Source organism: Curcuma longa, chromosome 13 (assembly GCF_044706935.1).
Source record: "Curcuma longa cultivar G26 ecotype Majalengka, Jawa Barat chromosome 13, ITB_CL_G26_1.1, whole genome shotgun sequence".
Classification (NCBI taxonomy): Eukaryota; Viridiplantae; Streptophyta; class Magnoliopsida; order Zingiberales; family Zingiberaceae; genus Curcuma; species Curcuma longa.
The window spans coordinates 7,866,933-7,883,107 of NC_133873.1; the positions used below are offsets into that span (position 1 = coordinate 7,866,933).

The 16,175-nt window shown below is 38.2% G+C and overlaps 1 protein-coding gene across 1 annotated transcript; it reads right to left on the reverse strand.

Moving 5' to 3' along the window:
• Positions 1 to 5,937: 5,937 nt before the first annotated feature.
• Positions 5,938 to 12,600, reverse strand: LOC141844396 (pentatricopeptide repeat-containing protein At1g80270, mitochondrial-like). Its single transcript, XM_074732453.1, has 2 exons — positions 12,365 to 12,600; positions 5,938 to 7,336 (listed from the first exon to the last, which is right to left on the reverse strand). The coding sequence occupies exons 1-2, from the start codon at positions 12,497 to 12,499 to the stop codon at positions 6,092 to 6,094; spliced, it is 1,380 nt and encodes a 459-aa protein (XP_074588554.1). The 5' UTR covers positions 12,500 to 12,600; the 3' UTR covers positions 5,938 to 6,091.
• Between the last annotated feature and the right edge of the window lie 3,575 nt (positions 12,601 to 16,175).

Below are 16,175 nucleotides of genomic sequence, written 5' to 3' on the forward strand. Positions count from 1 at the left end.
TTTATTTTCTATAATTTTAAGTAATTATTTCCTAGTTCTTTGATTCGGTTTTGATGAATAATATAGTTATGATATTCACTATTACTAGGGTATTTTGCTTCTATAGCATATAATGATGATATCTCTAATAGATGTGAAGAATCATTAAGGCAGATAAAAGTTCTCAACCAATGTATATTCAGACTAGTTAAATAATAAGGGGGCGCTTGGTATAAATTCGGTAATGGGAATGGTAATGGGTTTCATTGAGGGGTTAATGGCAATGGGAATGATTACCGAATTTTTGGTGTTTGGTATAGATATTGGAATGAGTATTATTCCCATTAATGTTGTTTGGTTTGGCTTAAATTATGGAATGGTAATCAGTCAAAAACCTCATTTTACCCTTATATGTAAAAGACAAAAATAATCATTTAGAGTCATAGACAAAACTATTTTATTTAAAAAAAATATAATATGATGAATAATTTTTTTTCATCCCGACCGTACAAAACGCATCTTTTGATTTTTGTATCTCTGTTGTTAAAATAATTCAAATTATCTCCTTATTTGCACTTTTTTAATTTCCATTTATTATTTTATTCTCATTAATAATATTTTCTCTCTTTATCTTGTCGTAGTAATTGTATTATCAATACAATTAATAATAATAATTATATCTCCTCTTTCTCTTTTTTTTTCGGCACTGTTCTTGCTTCTTCTTTCTCATGGTTATCGGCACCGGTGAAATCGGTGGTGAAACAGAAGAAACAAAGAGAGAAATTTTGGCCAGGAAAGTAGTTGGAATCGGTGCTGATTTTTTTGCTGATGGCGCCCTAGGGAGTGGACTGCGGAGGTCGATGGATCTCTTTGTGGTTACTGATCTAGTGGTGTAGGTATTGGGGTTTTGGCTGTTTCGGGTTTGATTAATCTATGCATGGAGGAGAGGGAGGGAGCGGTTCCTTCTCCGGAGGTGGTGGAAGTGGCGGCGGAAGCGTCTGGGAGTTACCAGCCCCCGCCGCCTGCGCGGTCGGATCCGGCGGTAGATGGTGTGAGGGAGCAGAAGCCTGCTAGCGAGGTCGGCGTGGTTGCTGCAGCGACTAAGGCAGCTGGAGTTGCGGTAGGGCCTCCGATCGCGGTGGTGGGAGATGCCGGGGAGGCGATAACCGGGGAATCGCGGCGGCGGCGGCGGAATCGCGGGCAGCAGGGAGGGCGATCGCGGCAGCAGGGAGGAAGGAAGGCTCGCGGGGAAGAATCGCGGGTGGGGAAGAAGAAAGGTCGCGTGGAAGGGGGACCGCTGTCCACGCGAAAACAACTGCGCCACGAGAGGGAATGAGTTTAGCGATAACCGGGGGAGGGGTAGGATATGAAATCAGGGATATCATATCCTTAATTTGATATCCATTCTTATCTACCAAGCATTAAGAATGAGAATGAAATAGATTTCATTTTCATTCCCCCCTCCTAAACCTGCATACCAAACGGGCCCTAACTTCATAAAAAAATATTTAAAATTGGCGATGATAGAAAGTTAGGCGATAGCCTTGATATTTACCTCTTCAAGTGAGATTTTGTCCAACAAGACTCTTATCATACTAATATGTGCAACAATAATCCTTTACTTATTTATTCGTGCTTTTTCAGTATTATATGATCTCTAGATTGAAACATACTCCAAAACCATGTCTGCTTCATATACTAAGTATTACATACGTACTAACTAATGTTGTTCATATAAAAAATCAAATTGACTAGTAAAAAATAACTTACAGTCAAAATATTCATAAATCCCTTTAGATAAGGAAGTGATGTGGTCGTTTAATATGTCTTAGTTGATGAAAAAATATCCCCAATGGTAGGTAATTATAAAGGAAATAAATTGATAGATGACTTCAACCCAATTGAATCTACTTAGATTATTAAAATCGTCTACATTATCTACAAGATCTATAGGAACCTTATATGTATTGGTGCAATCGACCTCTAGGGTTTTGATATTTATTTGATAACATATTTAATGTAGTATGGTCAAGGTTGACCTAGTCAAGTGAGAAATCTAATCAGGTTAAGGTTAACTAGATGGCTAACAAGGATAAAGTCTAGTCAGGTCAAAGTTGATCAAATGCTGGTAAAGAAAAAAATTCCAATAGATCAAGGGGTGACCAAATGCTTGATAAGAAAAAATTTTTTTAAGGGAGTTGTTCCGGCTAGTACATCATGGATGGTTCCAACACTGGTTCAAGGATTGCCGACGTGCACGCTCCTGAGATGAGGTTGCAGAAGGAGAAGAAGAGATATGCAAAGCACTCCAAAAAATAGAGTTAGAATGACACTGGGAGGGGGATCCCGACAAGCAACTTCGACGCTCAAGTTAGGGTTCGTCGTGAGGAAGGAGTTTAATGGCTTGAGAAAATTAGGGTTTATGTGTGCGTTCCTGTACCCATGGGCATGAGTTACCTTTTTATAGTAGTTGATTTCCGAAATATTAGCAATTGTTTGAGAAATATTTTGACATACTTGTTTTGTTCTAGAAAGATTCCGTCCGTTTATATATATTTGAGAATGCGTTTCTACTTCTGTGGAAGAATCGGTTCTGTGCTCCTCGATTTAGACGGAATGACTGTGTCTTCAGATAGGGATCACGTGCTGGTGGTTGACCCCAGATGTAGGGAGCATGCCGATGCCGAGTCATGAGGTCGGCACATGCTGCAGGAATCATACTGAGACTGAAGCAGGAGGTCGACATATGCTGCAAGAAGTATACCGAGACCAAAGAAGGAGGTCAGCATATGCTGCAAGAAGCATACCAAGACCGGAGCAGGAGGTCGACATATGCTGTAGGAAGCATACCGAGACTGAAGCAGGAGGTCGGTGTATGTTGTAGGAAGCATACTGAGACCGAAGCAGGAGGTTGGTATATGCTGTAGGACGCATTCCGAGGCTGAAGCAGGAGGTCGACATATGCTGTAGAAAGCATACCGAGACCGAAGCAGGAGGTCGGCACATGCTATAGGAAGCATACCGAGACCGAAGCAGGAGGTTGACATCTATAGGAAGCATACCGAGACCGAAGTAGGAGGTCGACATATGCTGCAGGAAGCATACCAAGACCAAAGTAGGAGGTCAACATATACTGCAGAAAGCATACCGAGAACGAAGCAGAAGGTCAGCATATTCTATAGGAAGCATACCGAGACCAAAGCAGGAGGTCGGCGTATGCTGTAGGAAGTATACCGAGGCCGAAGCAAGAGGTTGGCATATGTTGTAGGATGTATTCCGAGGCCAAAGCAGGAGGTCGACACATGTTGTAGGAAGCATACCGAGACCGAAGCAGGAGGTCGGCATATGTTATAGGAAGCATACCGAGACCGAAGTAGGAGATCGACATATGCTGTAGGAAGCATACCGAGACCGAAGCAGGAGGTCGGCATATGCTGTAGGAAGCAAACCGAGATCGAAGCAAGAGTTCGGCATATGTTGCAGGAAGCATACGAGACCAAAGTAGGAGGTCGGCATATGTTGTAGGAAGTATACCGAGATCGAAGCAGGAGGTCGGCATATGCTGTAAGAAGCATACCGAGACCGGAACAGGAGGTCGGCATATGCTGTAGGAAGCATACCGAGACCGAAGTAAGAGGTCGACATATGCTGTAGGAAGCATACCAAGACCGGAACAGGAGGTCGAGTGTTTAAGTTCGTAAAGAAATAAAAAATTAAATTAACCATCCTGCTTACCCTACTTTCCTACACTTTCCTAAACCCACCTTTATAAAATATCCACGTCATTGTCCAAGACCCATATCGGATCAGGAGTGAACTTTAGATAGTGAGAAATCTTAGAGGAGTAAACTCCAAACAAGAAGAACAATCCTAAGGAAGTGAACCTTATGTAGTGAGAAGTCTTATGTGTAGGTGAGTTTTAGCGAAAATCCTAACTCACTTTCCGCGAGTTAGTATATCTATTGTAGGTTTTGGCTTATGAGGAAATTGCTTTCAATAAGTGTTATGGTCGTAAGGAGTGGGTCGCGGTTAGTCAAGTCTGAGAAGGGCTATCGAGTTCAACGGCACGGGTCATAGAGCCCGGATCGAGCCGATGTTATATTTGAGAGGTGTCCTAAGGCAATCGCCTTATGATTATTAGTTTATTACTTGTTTTTGCTTCCGCTGTATTCGTTTTTGAAACGCACAAATACGCGCAACGCACATAACCGATCCCAACAGCCGAATCCTCTGAAACCTCCTCCTCAAGTCGAGTCGTGCAGGCCGAGTCGAGGAAATCAAATCCGGACTTGATGGAAGGCCTCCGCCACGGCTCCGAGTCCTCTCAATAAGGCTCTCCACTCTCGAGTCGGCCGAGCCGACTCCTCATCCTCACGCGAAGCCAGATCAAGTCTCATCCTCTCAAACACCCACCGAATCCCTCAAGTCAGCGCGGGGACCTAGCAGGACCCGCAAGGAAGCAGGCTCCTTCAGGCCAACTCGGTTTCATGCGGACATCTTCTCCCGAGCCGGTCCGGATCCTCTAGCACCTCAACCCCGAGCCGAATCGACCCATTCGGGCATAGGACATGCCAACTCCCCGATTCTGCCTTGGCTCAATATAAGTTTTTCACCTTTCCCAAAGACCACTCCCCCATCATGTGGTTGTGAATGCCCCCCTGCCACCCCTGCAACTCATCATGGCAATACTCTGACAAATGTACGTGACATGACCCCTAAATACAAGTCGGCGATGGGACACATGCGCTGACTATACCATGCCTTTTGACACATTCATAACGGGCGCTGACTATACCATGCCTTTTGACACATTCATAACGGTGATGGGACTTCAGTCACATCCGTGATGTGACATAACGCCTTCGGTTTATATAAAGGTTGGTTCTATACTGAAGGGAGATATGCAATCTCAAAATCTTCTCTTTTGACTCTCGTTTTCTTCCTCCCTCTCCACGAATTGACTTAAACATTGGAATGGTCGTGCCAGGGCAACTCCTGACCTTCCCCCTCACGATCGTTGTGCTTGCAAGTTCCAGAAGCTTCGCATCTTCCTCCCCCCTCAAATTCGCTCAGGTGAGGTGCTAAGAAGAAGCAGCACATCCAGAAACGGATCTCAACAGAAACAATAAATTAACAGAGAGAAGATATTATTTTTCGCAAACTGAGAGATTGAGATTGGATACATCCCAAAAAAATATATTTTTGAATTGTGACTCGAATCCATTAGAAAAAAAATGAGATCAGCAAGAGGAGTATAATTGAAAACAAATACACCCTTTAGGAATCTAAAATTATGATACACCATTTAAAAATTTAAAAATTATGAAATTTTAAATGTACCCTTGATCAATTATTGAATAATATTTATATTTGAGGACACTGCACTTTCAAAATTTAATAAAACAATCACCTTTTATTAAATAAAAATAAAATTCATCATCTCAATAGTCCCATATGATCGACCTTATAATCATCTATGAAAAAATAAATCAAAAATCTACAATTAATCACGATAAAAGAAGACATTGTCTTGACTTCATTGAGATTCAAATTCTTATCCATTTCATCATAACCAAACTCAGCTATAGCTATGTCCCGTGGATAAACAATCACCCTTTATGCTCTACGTTGGAGCAGTTCTAATAACGTAGCTCGATCAAAATTGTTCACGCCCTCTAGAAAAATATATAGATGGAGCAGCTTTAATCAAAATTACTTCAAACTGCTGTAGCACAAAGAAGCATTTCCAATATCAATCACAGACAAAATGCTCTTTTAACGATATGAATATTTAGGGATGCCTTTTTAATTTTCTATCTTTTTGTTGTTGTATACTTTAATAAATTTAGTAAGAACTTTAATTTTTAATACATCGATACAAAATATCAATTGTGTAATACACCTAAAAGTCAATAGAACAAATGCATCAACAACGAAGAACAGACGCAATATTCTTCTATTTTCATGCATTTAAACAACTACTAGAGTATTCAGCCAGAGTTCTAGGCAACAGGCCTTCTTGCTATGCAATTCGATATGCAATGCCCATGTGCTAGAGAATACACGATAGATTGCAGAAGCAATTTACCAAAAACTCGATTGTGATTTACCTTCAATCATGCAACTTCGAGATCAAACTCTTCCTGAATGCATCATTAGCCTCCAGTTGCGCGGCCATGGCCTTGTTAGGGAACATGTTGTCGGCTTTCATTCGTTCCAAGAAGCCATAGGCAGGTGTCTTTGCATTCACATAGGTCTGGAGCAGAGACTGGTATTGCTTGAGTCTAGTGTCATAGCCGATCTGCTTCAGCATGTAGAAAATCTTTTCGGAGTTATGGATATCGCCCCTTTTAGCATATTGATTCAACACAACTATAAAAGAGCCGTAGCGAGGTCTCAGCTTGCTTTGCTGAATAGCCTCGTGCAATACCGAGTCTGCTTTCTCCACCTCTCCGGATTCGATGTAGAATTTCACTAGTGCATCCCAAATGAAAGGGACATTTCGGCATCTGCTTTCAGATATCCGATTAACCAATTCCTTTCCTTTGGCCAACAGCTTGTTGTTTGCGTAAACCTTTAACATGACGCCATAGTACTTTGAAGAAAAATTCCAAGTCTTGACCATCTTCTCGAAGACTTCCTCTGCCTTTTCGATTTGCCCAAGCTTACCCCAAGCCGCTATTGCAGATAGGCACTCACCAAGATAAGGTTCTGTATGGCACACTTTCCATATTCTCGCGACGTCATCTGCTTTGCCCATGGCAGCATACAGAGGGAGAAGAACTCTGCAAACGTATCGATTCTCCTGGATGTCATCGCCTTCGATCTCTTTCAATGCTGCTTCCGCTTGGTCCTTCAAACCAGCAAATATGTAAGTTCTTGCAACCGAGGACTTGATCAGCAAATCAGGTTCCACACCTTCAGATTTCATTGTCTCCACAATTTGTTCCACACCCGATATGTCTTTGGCACGGCCTTTGACATCGACTAGCATCCAATAAGTGAAGAGCGTAGGTTTTATATTTTCCTTTTCCATCAACAAGAGTACATCTGCAATCTTTTTCCAGTTTACCCGTTTGTAGAGCAGCAACAACTGGTCACAAGCAAAAGGTGTGATTGGAAGACCGAGATCTCTGATTTTGTCGAACACTTCTTCTGCTTTCTTGACGTCAACAGCAGCAACACAATTAGCCAACAAAGTTCCATAAACAACCTCATTCCTGAACGATTCTGGGATTTTATCGAAGTACTTTTCAGCCCCTAGTAGACCATTAACCTTGGCAATCAAATCCAAATGAGAAACGTAGTGCCTCTGGTCGAGTTCAGTTTTCTTCCTAGCTTCTAGCCATTCAACAAACTGCATATGTCAACAAAAAAAAAGAAGCCAGAGTTTTAGATGATTAAAAACTCAAAAACATTTTCATTTCATATACAAAACCAATAGTCTAAAGAACTATAAATATCAAGCTACCATTGGAAAAGTGCAGGAATAAATAGACATGAATCAATAAGAGTCGTTATAGAAAAACGACAACCAAGATCTTATCTCACTAGGTGGGGTAGGTTATATGAATCCTTCTAAGTCATTGAGTTCTATCTCCTTGCTATATCATCATCTATATTTAAATAAATTTTATTTTATTTTATTGTTGCTAATCAAGTCTTTTTTTGTCATCTTCTTCCTCATTTGATATGAATATTTGTCCTAATTTCATATCGCCTAATTGAAATATTTATTGGACGTCTAAGTACATGTTCGTAACATCTTAAAAGTATCTCTCAGAGTTTTCCTTTAATATATGCAACTTTGACCGTTTCTCTAATATTTCATTTCTTATCCAGTCTATCCTTATATGTTCATACATCCATCTTAACATCCTCATCTTAACATCCTCATCTTTATAATTCTTATCTTCTGTTCATGTGCTCGAGTCATAACCTAATATTCAATTCTATATGGGGGGCGCATAGGGGGCAGCCCGGTGCACGAAGCTCCCGCCTTGCGGGGTCCGGGGAAAGAATCCATTGTACGCAGCCTTACCTTGCCTTTGGCAAGAGGCTATTTCCAGGATTTGAACCCGTGACCTCTAGGTCACATGGCAGCAACCTTACCGTTGCGCCAAGGCTCCCCTTCAATATTCAATTATATATAACATGGAAAATTTAAACTTCCCTTTAAATTTTAAAAGTATTTTACAATCATATAGAACATTTGACGCTCTCCTCCATTTCAATTATCTTACTTGTATTCCATGTAAGATTTTTCTCTCAATCTCTCTATCCCTTAAAGCTCTGAATTCCCAACAACTTATTATCTTCTATCTTAATAATTGTCTCATTACATCTAATATTATTAAACTTAAATTTCATATATTTTATTTTTATTCTACTAAGTCTAAAATCTCACTTTTAGTGTGTCCCATCAAGATTCGAGTTTAGCATTTACTCCTTTACGAGTCTCATCTAACAAAATAATATTATATGCAAACAACATATACTACGATACTGTATATTGGATGTGTGCAATAAGTTCAACCATGATTATTGTAAAAAGATAGGAGTATAGAATTGATCCTTGATGTAAATTTATTTTTATGAAAAATGCTTCAGTTAATCCGTTTGAAGTCTTCACTCTTATCGTTACATCCTCATACATATCCTTAATTTATTTAATATATGTTACGCTAACATTCTTTTTTTTTTAATTCTCTATATAATTTCTCTTGGACTCTATCATAAACTTTTTTAAGTCGATGAATATCATGTGTAGATCTTGTTTTTGTTCCTATTGCCTGAGAAAATATATAACCTCTATTGTCGACCTTTTAGACATGAATCCAAATTAATTTTCGATCACTGTGGTTTCCTTTATTAGTCTTTTTTCTATCTTTCCTAAAGTTTTCATGATATGACTCATTAATTTAATATCTTTATAGTCTGCATAATTTTATACGTCTCTTTTGTTCATATATAAGGGAACTAGAGTACTTACCATCCATTAATTAGATTTTTTTTTTATTTTCAATATCAAGTTAAATAACTTTGTAAGTCATCCATTATCTTATCTCCCTAGGCACTTTAGTACCTCTATCGAAATATCATATAATACAACTACTTTTTCATTTTGTATCCCATGCACCACGGTACTGTGTCTTGGATGTGTTCAATGAGTTCGTTCATTATTATTAAAAAGATAGGGACTTAGAGTTGATCTTTGATGTAACCCTAGAAAATGCTTCGATTAATTCGTCTAAAGTCTTTAATCTTGTCGTTACATCCTCATATATATCTTTAATTAGTTTAATATATATTACGTTAATACCTTTTTTTTTATAATTCTCCATATAATTTCTCTTGAACTCTATCATAATTTTTTTTAGGTCAACGAATATCATGTGTAGATCTTGCTTTTGTTCCTGATACTTTTCAATTAATTGTCTGAGAAAATATATAACTTCTATTGTCAACTTTCTAGACATAAATCTAAATTGATTTTTGATCACCGTGATTTTCTTTCTTAATCTTTTCTCTATCTTTCCTAAAGTTTCATGGTATAACTCATTAGCTTAATATTTTTATAATTTGCACAATTTTATACATATTCTTTGTTCTTATATAAGGAAACTAGAGTATTTACCCTTTATTGATCAAATTTTTTTTCGTTTTCAATATCAACTTAAATAACATTATAAGTCATTCAATATCTTGTCTCCTTAGGCACTTCCATATCTCTATTGGAATATCATCTAGTTTAACAACTTTTTCATTTTGCATCTCATACACCACGGTACCGTATCTTGGATATGTTCAATGAGTTCATCCATGATTATTATAAAAAGATAGAGACTTAAAGTTGATCCTTAATGTAATCATATCTTTATAGGAAACGCTTCAGTTAATCCGTCTAAAGTCTTTACTCTTGTCGTTACATTCTTATACATATCCTTAATTAGTTTAATATATGCTATGCTAACACCTCTCTTTTTTAGAATTCTTCATATAATTTCTCTTGGGACTCTATCATAAACTTTTTTTAGATCAATGAATACCATGTGTAGATCTTACTTTGTTTCTGATAGTTTTCAATTAATTGCTTGAGAAGATATACAACATCTATTATCGACTTTCTAGACATTATTCCAAATTAATTTTCGATCACCATAGTTTCCTTTCTTAATCTATTTTCTATCTTTCCTAAAGTTTCATAGTATGACTTATTAGTTTAATACAGTTATAGTTCCCTAGGCACTTCCATATCTCTATTGGAATATTATTAGGTCGAACTACCTTTCCATTTTGCATCTCATTTAAAACTTGTTCTATTTTTTAAGTTTGAATTTTACGATAAAAATTTAAATTTTTATACTCATTTGACCTACTTAAATTACCTAAGTTAAATTGGTCACCTAAATTTTCATTAAAAAGTTACTTCTTCCACTGCTCTTTTATTTCCTCTTCATTTACTAATACCCTATTGCATTCACTTTAATATATCTTATTGGGATAAAATCTCTTGTCTTTCTCTCTCTCGCTTTAGTTATTCTATAAATATCTTTTTTCTCTTCCTCTATATCTAATTTTCAATAAGTGTTCAAAAGTTTCATTCTTAACTTTATTTACTATTTTTTATCCTCTTTTTTAGATATTGTATATTTTTTAAGTTGTCCTCATTCGTACAAGTATATAATAACATTTTTTCTTCATTTTCTCGAGTACTTTCTCATTCCACCACCAAGATTCTTTATTTGGTGATGCATGATCCTTTAACTCATCGAGTATACTCTTTACTACTATTTTTAACTTTGATACCATTTTATTCCATATCGTATTTGAATTATCGTATATTTCTCCTAATACTTATACTCATATCCTCTCCTTAAATATATTTTGTTCCCCATCCTTTAACTTCTACTACTTAATTCTAGGAGTTGTACATATTTTCCTTCTATTAATATTATGCTTGAAGAATATATCTAACACTATTAACTTATATTTAATAGTTAAGTTTCTCCAGGGATAATATTGCAATCTTTACAAATCTTTTTATCCTTCTTCCTAACAATAAAAAAGTTAATTTGCAATTTATTATTCTCATTTTTTGAACATGACCAAATGTTCTTCTCTTTTCTTAAAAAACGTATTAGTCATAAGTTCATATGCTATCACAAAATTCAATATAGTTTCCTCTTCATTGTTTTTTCTAAACTCATAATTCCCGTACACCTTATCATATTCCTCATTTTCACTATTACATGTCCATTTAGATCATCATTTTAATTGATAGAATATTTTGTAATACTTCATCTAAGTCGTCTCAAAATTTAGATTTTGTGTGTTCATCTAACCCTATTTGAAGTGCATATATGCTAGTTACATTAATAGTTTTTTTCGTCACCACTATCTTAAAAGTTATAATTCTATCCTTCTTTTTAACTACTCGTACTACTTTATTCTTTAATAAACTATCAACAATAATTCCTATTTTATTTCTTGTTATACTCATTCTTGTATACCATAAAATTCTCTTTCATCTTTACCTTCTCCCCTACCCATTTTGTTTCTTATATATATAAAATATTAATTTTTCTCCAATCATCGTATCTACCACCTCCATTATTTTATCGAGCGTTTCTATGTTCTATGTTCCAAATCTTAGAATTAAATTTTCTATAATATTTGTTTTTACCCAATCTATGGTGTAAGAATTCTTACATATTTAATACTACACTCGAATTTGCAAGAAGATGTAATGGTCTTTACCAAGATGTTATAGTAAGACCCTACAATGCGAACTCTTGCATATTTAACACTACACCCGAGTTCTCGTTGAGATGCAGTAGTCCTTGTCGAGACGTTACAGTCGGACCCTACAACGCATTCCTTCCGGGGAACCTAGAAAAATGGAGGATGATTTGATTCAAAATTTAATTGTGCAAAATGTAATGGTCCTCATAGTGAAGACCAACTATAATCCTACTACAAGTTCAATGCATTTCATGGATCAACATTTAACATAATACAGACCGCATTCGATCCTAGTGCAGCGGGCAATTTGCCCTTTGCTCAAGCATGTCCAATGCATTTAAATTAGACCCTGTTTGGGATAGTATATAATGATGAAGTATCAGGATGAATAAAACTTACAAAAAGAACTAAATATTATAAAAACTGAGAATTGCAAGCCCCGATCAAAATCTAAGAAAGAAGTTGTTTGTATGGTTTGGCCATACAATCAGACAACTCGAAAGGGAAAGCCCTAGTCCACTTTGTTGGTAGTAAATGCTACCAAAAAGAAAAGTTTGATCTTCAATTAGTACACCATAGGTCAAAATCAATTTTAGAAACATCATAACTTTAGGAAAGTACTAGGGTAAGATACAATCACCTGCAGTGCCCTTGGGTAGACACGTCTCTTCCTTAGATTAAACATAGCAAGAGATATCTCATCTCTCCCAAGAGGTTTCCCTTCCTCAACATACTTATCAAGTGCTCTCGTTAAAGAATTCCTCGGAGTTTCCATTATTATATCAAAAATTGGAGAATGCGAGAGCCTTGACGGCTCCTTTTTTGCCCCACCTTCACTTGCTTCAACATCTACCAAGTCAGGTGAACTAACTGCAGATTCATCATATTCTTCGGATAACTCCCCTTTGGAAATGAGCTCTTCATTGTCTTCTTTGCCTGAATTATCCACAGAATCAGCAGATTCCAGTGGTAAATCCAGGTCAAAAAATCCATCTTCTAGATCGTCTTCCCTATCACCTGAATTCCCTCCAGCCTGAGAAGATAAATATCGACTCCCGAGGACATGTTTCAGAGAAATAGGTCCACAGGTATATGACTTCAGTTGAATTGAGCTGCTACTTATATTAGAGCCTCCTGAGTAAAGGCGCTCTCCATGCTTCAAGCTACCACTTCCTACATGTGTACTCAAGGTAGGACTACAAGGAAAACCAATGCAGTTGCTCCTGAAATATTAATGCAAAAATGAGAATTCTATTCTAACCTTCATTGCAAAAATCATGAATATAGCTTTTAACTTGTCGATTGAGAATGCTCCCAAAATTTGATGATAATATATTAGAAAAAATATATCCTTGAAAACATGCATATTTTGGAGGAAGGATAGACTCTTAAGCAAGCAAAACAAAAAAGACAACTTGAAAAGAACTAGGATGATAATGATTAGCAATTTAACCAAGTGTTTCTTATAAGTTCTGTTTGATACCATATTTAGGAATTATTAAAATATTCTGTTAAGGATAAATATTCTATTTTTTTTTATAGAATAATTCTCCTATAATAGGTTCCTATATTCATGATAAATAGGGGCTTATATCTTGTAATACACAGAGAGAGAAATCCATTGTCTTATTATTTTACATGGTATCAGAGCGAAGGGGTTTAGGTTTATCCGTCTAACCCTAATTCTTTCTCCTCTCTCTCTTCATCGCCGCCGCCTCCCGCGTTGCCTTCGCCGAGGTCGAGGAGATCTCGCTGGCCGACGAGATCTTCAGAAGCTTGCTGCAACTCTTCAGAAGAAGATGAGCCTTCAGATTTGGGACAACGCCGCCTTCGAGGATGGTGGTTCCACTGCCAAGATCTCGTCGGCTCCTGCTCCTCCTCCGCCTCTCCGGGAGGTTTCGACGAACGCTTCCGGTCCAGAGGATCTCGACCCTTGCAAGGAGAACCGCGGCCCCGAGGCTATCGAGTCCCTCCTCCTCGACGTCGCACTGCCCAAGAAGGCAGCCTCCCGCATCTCTCCATCCCTGTTCGCGACATCCACCGCGAACAGAGAGCAATCGCGACGCCATTCCAGCACCTTCTGCTTTTCCAGCAACACAGCAGCAGTAATTTTTCTTCCTTCTCTCTCTCTGTTCGCCACGCATTTTCCTCGCGTGTGCTCGTGTTTAGGTTTGGATTTTCCTCCCTCCTTAGGTTTAGGGTTATCTGCCCAAACCAATCCTCTTCCTTCTCTCTCTCTCTGTTCGCCATGCGTTTTCCTCGCGTGCGTTTCTGTCAGCCGCCTTCCTCGTCGCGCGTTTTCCTCGTTGCGACGCAGCAATTGCAACGACTTCCTTCTCTCTTTGTTCGCCACGCGTTTTCCTCGCGTGCGTTTCTGTCAGCCGCCTTCCTCGTCGCACGTTTTCCTCGTCGCGACACAGCAATCGCGGTGGCTTCCTCGTCGCGCGTCTTCCACGATGCGACGAGCAGCATGTTTTCTCGCGACACCACTCTTCCTGTGATCACACGCTCCTGTTTCTTCCATGCGACGCCACTCTTCCCGTGGTCGCGCGCTTCTGTTTCTTCCTCGTGACGCCACTCTTCCCGTGGTCGCACACTCTTGTTTCTTCCTTGCGATGCCACTCTTCCCGTGGTCGCGCGCTCTTGTTTCTTCCTCGCGATGCCACTCTTCCCGTGGTCGCGCACTCCTGTTTCTTCCTCGCAACTCCACTTTTCCCGTGGTTGCGAGTTTCTGTTTCTTCCTCGCGACGCCACTCTTCCCGTGGTCGCGCGCTCCTGTTTCTTCCTCACGACGCCACTCTTCCTGTGGTCGTGCACCTCTCTTCTCCGCTGCCCTCTTCCAGTAACGGCAACAAGCTAGCAAGTTCCAACTCTCCGAATGTCAAGCTCATGCCAAATCAGGGGAAGTCTCTTTCAGATCCTGATCGATACAGGCGATTAGTAGGGAGACTAAGCTACCTTACTGTTACTCGTCCGGATATCTCATTTACAGTAAGTGTAGTAAGTCAACTCTCCATGCAAGAAACATTGAGATGCTGTAACAAGCATTATCCGATATATCAGAGGTGCTCCAGGAAAGGATCTTTTATATGAAGACAAAGGACATCCTCGAATTGACTACATATGTAACAAGCTGGACTGCTGGGTATATATAATTTATATCTTCCAGCTTGAGGGGGAGTGTTAGAATATTTAGGAATTATTAAAATATTCTGTTAAGGATAAATATTCTGTTTTTTTTAATAGAATAATTCTCCTATAATAGGTTCCTATATTCATGTATAAATAGGGGCTTATATCTTGTAATACACAGAGAGAGAAATTCATTGTCTTATTATTTTATAAGTTCGAACAAATTAAAGTCTGACAATTATATTAAGTTGGCTTGGGCCTCAATTTGGCAATGATAGCCAAATGAATACAAGTAGTTTTGAGTTTTATCAACGCCAGTTGAAGCTTGATTCAGTTCACCTGAGTTGAACACTTCTCACTCAAGATGGATTGGAAATTGATTTTAGCCCACGATGCCAACAATCCAACCAAGGTGAATAGGTCGGTCTTCAAGTGAGCACCTTGAAATGCTTCTTACCACAAGACCCCAAGTTGACACCGTCTAATTCTACAAAGTAGCATGTGTTCGCACTATTGATTACCAAGGCCATACATGTAGAAGCCATTTAAGGGTAGTCATGCTGATGGTTAATATTACCAGCACAATGGAAACTTATGCGAAAAGACATATTCTATGTGTTAAGGAAATTGCAGCAATTGGGCCATCTACCACTACAACATAAGAAGAACAACAAATGAATATTTTGAAATGAGCTGCATAATTCTCCCCATTATGTTGGTAATGGTCAAAGTAATATTTAATAAGGAATCAAAATAAATTCTTATTTCGACTATATTCTGAGATCTGTATGATTCTTATAATGCTTTCATTAGATTTGTTTTGTTTGTAAAATCCTTATTCTTTATATTGACTTCATAATGGGCAATTACTATTAGTTATCTACATGGTACAGTAACTAGCATGCTTTAACAATTCCTTTCAGGATATTTCATTTCCTCGAGGAAAAGAAAATAAACCAACTTCGATCAAATTAACCCTAATGTTGTTGTCATGCTTCCTTCTATCATTAGTTATTTAGTTTTAGTTTCATTCCTAGAATCCTAGTATCTACTGCCCTAAGGAAAGCTGCATGGTTAGAAGGAAAAAAAAGAAAGCAATGCACCTATTCATAAAGTATTAGAGATTTTACAGTACATTTTTTCTTCACTCATTAAGTAGATGCTCAAATGGTCTATTTATTCTGTGAAATCTAGTTAAACATCTTAGCTGAATTAAGGCATTTAATTGTTCAAAATAACTACGAACACCCTTATCAACCCCTACTTACACTCTACCTCAATTGGGACACAAGTTTGATCATGTAGTGGTATGGTAGCAT

Bases quoted from the DNA above. Each gene is read 5' to 3' on its own strand.
- LOC141844396 (XM_074732453.1), bottom strand. From the start codon at position 12,499: ATGGAAACTCCGAGGAATTCTTTAACGAGAGCACTTGATAAGTATGTT. The intron at 7,337-12,364 runs GTGATTGTATCT...TGACATATGCAG, and splicing joins TCTACCCAAGGGCACTGCAG to TTTGTTGAATGGCTAGAAGC.